Source organism: Salvia hispanica, chromosome 5 (assembly GCF_029641045.1).
Source record: "Salvia hispanica isolate PSC_SH4W2 chromosome 5, Shi_PSC_v1, whole genome shotgun sequence".
NCBI classification, from domain to species: Eukaryota; Viridiplantae; Streptophyta; class Magnoliopsida; order Lamiales; family Lamiaceae; genus Salvia; species Salvia hispanica.
In genome coordinates this window covers 26,262,213-26,267,119 of record NC_142696.1, presented here as the reverse complement: position 1 = coordinate 26,267,119, position 4,907 = coordinate 26,262,213, and the positions used below count along the sequence as shown (strand labels likewise).

General features: G+C 49.3%; 1 protein-coding gene across 1 annotated transcript; it reads left to right on the top strand.

The window, feature by feature from the left end:
* Positions 1-744: 744 nt before the first annotated feature.
* On the top strand, positions 745-1,680 carry LOC148926554 (uncharacterized). Its single transcript, XM_089059171.1, has 2 exons — positions 745-1,253; positions 1,296-1,680. The coding sequence occupies exons 1-2, from the start codon at positions 745-747 to the stop codon at positions 1,678-1,680; spliced, it is 894 nt and encodes a 297-aa protein (XP_088915297.1).
* The last annotated feature ends 3,227 nt before the right edge of the window (positions 1,681-4,907 follow it).

The window sequence follows — 4,907 nt, the reverse complement described above, 5'->3', positions numbered from 1 at the left end:
TTGTGGTGGATAGCAACATGTTTGGAGCACTAGAGGATGTCCCGTCTGAGGACGAGGAGGAGCGTCTCGTTACAGAGTTTAAGGACACTTTGATGGCTGAGGCTTCAACTTCACGCACTAGATTGCTAGAGCTTGAGGCCCACGGCACGGGACACACTTTCCCTCTTTCTGAGGGTAAATTGAAGAAGGCGAAGCTCGGGGCTTCGGGGCCTCACTGATTCCCTGATGTCTAGTCATTTCGTGATTTGGAATGCCCAGGGCATCGCGAATTCTCGTACCCAGAGCACTCTGAAGAACATGATTGATATGTACAGTGTGATGTTTGCATCTGTGTTAGTGCCTCAGACCGATCCTCGACCTTTTTTCTACAGTAGGCGGTTTTGCCTTCAGTTTGGGTGTGTGAATCCTAGTGGTAAGATTTGGATTTTTGCACATAGAGATTGGCAGATTGAGGTGGTTGATGACTTGGATCAGGTCCTTCATGTGAGAGTTACGGCTGCTATCTTACGATTGTGTATGCCAAGTGCACAAGGATGGGTAGATATAGCTTGTGGGACAAGATGGAATAGATCTCCCTGTTAACAGACGGATCACCTTGGCTTGTTGGAGGTGACTTCAACATCTTCCTGACGGAGGATGAGAGGCAAGAGACACACGGTGAGATGATGGAATTTGCAGATGCGATTGCAGATTGTAAGCTCTTTGACCCTGGCTTCGATGGTCCTTATTTTACTTGGACACGCAATGGGGTCTGAGAGAGATTGGATTTTGCTTGGAGAGCATTGGACGACCGTTTTTGAAGCTACCCGAGTGCCACATTTGCCTAGGATTTCTTCAGATAACGCCCCCTTCCTCGTTAGATGTCAGGCTTTGCTACAGATTCCGAGGCCATCTTTCAGATTTCAGAACATGTGGACCCGACACCATTCTTTCAAGGAGGATATTTCCAGGGCATGGGAGGCAGACACAAGGTTCTTTGGAATGCTCAATATTCAGTTCAAGATCAGTCGGATTAAGGATTTTCTCAAGAGATGGAACAGGGACGTCTTCGGAAACATCTTTGAGAGACGGTGGTTAGCTTGGCCCTGGCAGCATATAATGGGGACCCTACTTCCCCACACATGGTTGAGCTCCGCAGGTGTACCGCAAAGTATGTCCTCCGCACTAGGATGGAATAAGATTTTTGGAAGCAGAAAGCCGCCATTCGATTGGCGACAGAGGGCCAGCGGAATTCCAAGTTCTTTCATGGATGGGTCCGATAGAAGAGGGTCAAGTGCAGGATTCATGTGATTCAGGCAAGGCGGCCAGAGTCTTACATCACAGGAGGAGATCAGACGGTCGGCAGTTGGGTTCTTCCCGCAGCTCCTCACATCAGACATCGAGCAGCTGGAACAACCCGAGCTTGATATCCTTCACATTTTGCCAGAGTCAGTTGACCGACAGGGTTTTTGTGCAGTCCCAGATTCAGATGAGGCCAGAGCAGCAGTGTTTGGCATCAGCGGAGACGGTGCTTCAGGTCCAGATGGTTTCTCGTCCTTGTTCTTCCAGTGCTGTTGGCACATTATGGGGGCAGATGTGGTCGCCGCAGTCAAGGAATTCTTCCTGGGTGCCCCTATGCCTCGTAGTTTCACAGCCACGACGATCATTCTCCTGCCGAGAAAAGCCAACCCAGAGACTTAAGCAGAGTATAGGCCGATCAGCCTTTGCAATGTGACCAACAAGATCATCACCATGATCTTGATTGCGCGTTTGGCGCCGCTGTTGCCTCTTGTGCTAGCGCCGAACCAGAGTGGTTTCGTCAAGGGTCGCTTGCTTTGTGATAATGTCCTTCTGGCCAAGGAAGTGATCCACGACATCGGCAGGTCGCTTTTAAAGAGGGTCTTTTCGCCTAATCTAGCACTCAAGCTGGACATGGCAAAGGCCTATGACAGAGTGCAATAGCCGTTCCTCCTCATGGTGCTTGAGAAGATGGGCTTTCCGCTGGGTTAGGTGAGTATGATCAGACGGTGCATCTCTTCGTGCTGTTTCTCGGTTCTGGTGAATGGGACCTCTGCGAGTTTCTTCCAGTCGATGCGGGGCCTCCGCCAGGGAGATCCGCTCTCTCCTTCTCTCTTCTTCCTTGTAGCGGAATACTTGTCTAGGAGCTTGGATAGGCTGGTTGATATCCTCCTGTGGTGTACAGATTTGTTAGAGCAGCGCCTACCATCTCCCACCTCGCTTATACCGATGACATCATCATCTTCACTAGGGCGCATAGGGAGGCGGTTGAGAGACTCGTGCATTGCCTAGACCACTATTCAGCAGTGTTGGGTCAGATGGTGAACCGGGGGAAGAGCCACTTCTTCTTGCACACGAGGTTTTAATCCTGGGCGGATGAGGTGGCGGAGGTTGGAGGTTTCCCGAAGGGCTCGTTACCTTTCACATACCTCGGTGTGCCTATCTATAAAGGCAACCTAAAGGCTGACTACCTCCTAGACATTCGACAGAACATGGTCGACCGGATCCACAGTTGGTCCCATAGACATCTCTCTCTCGGAGGCCGTCTTGCTCTGATCAAGAGCATCCTGATGACTATCCCACTTCACATCCTTCAGGTCATGGAGCACTCTGATTATTGGATATGAAAGCTTGAGCAGATTATGGCCAGATTCTCTTGGGGCACTGTTGGACAATAGAACAAGATTCACTGGGTCAGTTGGAAGAATAAGATTTGCTTGCCGTTGGATGAGGGAGGCCTTGGCATCCGTCGCCTTCCCGAGCTTGTCACCGCTTTCAGCATTAAGCTCTGGTGGAGATTCCTCTCATAGGATTCATTATGGGCGCAGTTCACTATGCGCAAGTACTGCCACCATCCAGGTCGTACCTTTATTGATCCTTGTGCTTCACATGATAGTCCTATTTGGCATCGTCTCAATGTCATTAGGGAACATGTGCATTGTTTTATTAGGTTGTCCCTTGACGAGGGAAAGATCAGCTTCTGGGATGACGTGTGGATCGGGGATCGCCCCCTTCAGACCTATTGTCAGCCTGGGACTGCTCTACCTCCCGACGAGGTTTCTTGCTTCTTGCATAATGGTAATTGGCGTGTTGATAAACTGCATGATTTTCTTGCTCTGTATGCTTTGCCTGCGCATGTTTTGGATGATATCAGGGCTGTGCCGATTGTGGTGGGCGGTAGGGATGTGATGCGATGGAGTCTGACCGGTGATGGCGAGTTCTCGACGGCCTCAGCCTGGGAGCTCATTCGGACGCAGACCACTAGACACTTCGACCTTCGGATGGTGTGGAATGCTGGGCTGACCCCATCTACCTCCGTGTTCATCTGGCGCCTCCTCCTTCAGAAGATTCCTGTTGATTGTCATGTGCAGGCTCGCGGTATCTCCCTTGCGTCCAAGTGTCTGTGTTGTGTCTCTTCTTCTTTTGTCGAGTCTTTTCAGCATTTGTTTGTGTCTATTCAGTCGGCAATGTCTGTTTGGGACTTAGTTGATGGCTGGTTCCTGATATACGCACACACATTCACACGTGCACTGATATTGCACATAGATTAGGTTTCTGGTGGAGGCCCTTCCATAGGGTTCCCACTTTGCACATCAGCTTCATTATTCCTTGCTTGGTCTACTGGTTCATTTGGACGGAGAGAAATAGCTGCAAGCACCGTAGCATTTCTTTTCGTGGCTCCCACATGATTTGGCAGGTGATACATCAGTTGCGGACTTTGGTGGCGGTGGGTGTGCTAGTCCCCCTTCATTGGCGCAGTTGCACCCCGACTGTCGATTTCATGCCTATGACTCCTCCTCGTCGGCGAGTTCTGAGGTCCTCAGTGTTCTTTGGCATCCACATGACGGTCCTTGGGTGAAGTTGGACACTGTTGGGGCCTTTTCTACCTCGACTGGACTGGCTGGTGGCCAGGGAGTGGTTCGTGGTTCAGACGGCTCTCTCTTGAGGGCCTTTTGCACGACCCTTGTAGCTGCGTCGGGCTTTGAGGTGGAGCTTCTTGCTCTTCTTTACGGCCTGGCGATGGCTATGGAATTCTCAGCACATGTTTGGATCGAGATGGATGCAGCAGTGGTCGTAGAGTTCACTTCAGGCAGGAGGGGAGCAGAAGAACGTGAGACACCACATGGCCCGCATCCATCCATTGCTCTCACAGCTGTAGACGCGCTTCTCTCACATTTATCTAGAGGGCAATCGAGCAGCGGATTTTCTAGCAGTTAGGGGGGTCCAAACCCCTGCCCTCACATTCTATGATGCAGATTCAACACCTCGACACTTGAAGGCACTTGTGAGGATGGACCAGTTGGGCTATCCGAACTTCAGATTCAGGTATCGAGATGAATGAGTTACACAATTGGTTTATGGTTTGGATATTTGATTTGTTTTCTTTGTATTTCCCTTGGGCTTGGCCATCTTTTGGCCACTACCCATGTTTTTATTTTTACGTCTTCACTTCTATCCTTAGATGGATGGTACCCGGTCTATGGGGCATCCTAGTTCCACCTTTAGTAGTTAGATGGATAGTACCCAACTTGTGCGGCATCCTGTTAGGTTAGTATACTGAAAAAGCATGTTTCGAGCAGGAATAAGCTCGAATAGAATCTTGCTTGTACACGGAAAACTCTACAGTCCACTTTTAACCCGATTCAGTATTATTCGAGCAGTTCGCACGAATAGAATCACTATTATTATTACATTGTGTTTGCTTGTGCATTTATAAGATGTTTTATAAACATTTAAATGCATAAGAAGTAAACAAAGTCTAAGTCTTTTACTTAGTAGACCGGTTGTGGGCGTTGTCCACGTTAAGGTAACACGGTCGGTTCTATGCAATGCTTTGCAAAAGAGAAAGAAGAATTTCATAACCTAGATAGGCTTTGACTACCTATCGGGAAAGGTTGCAATGTCAGTCC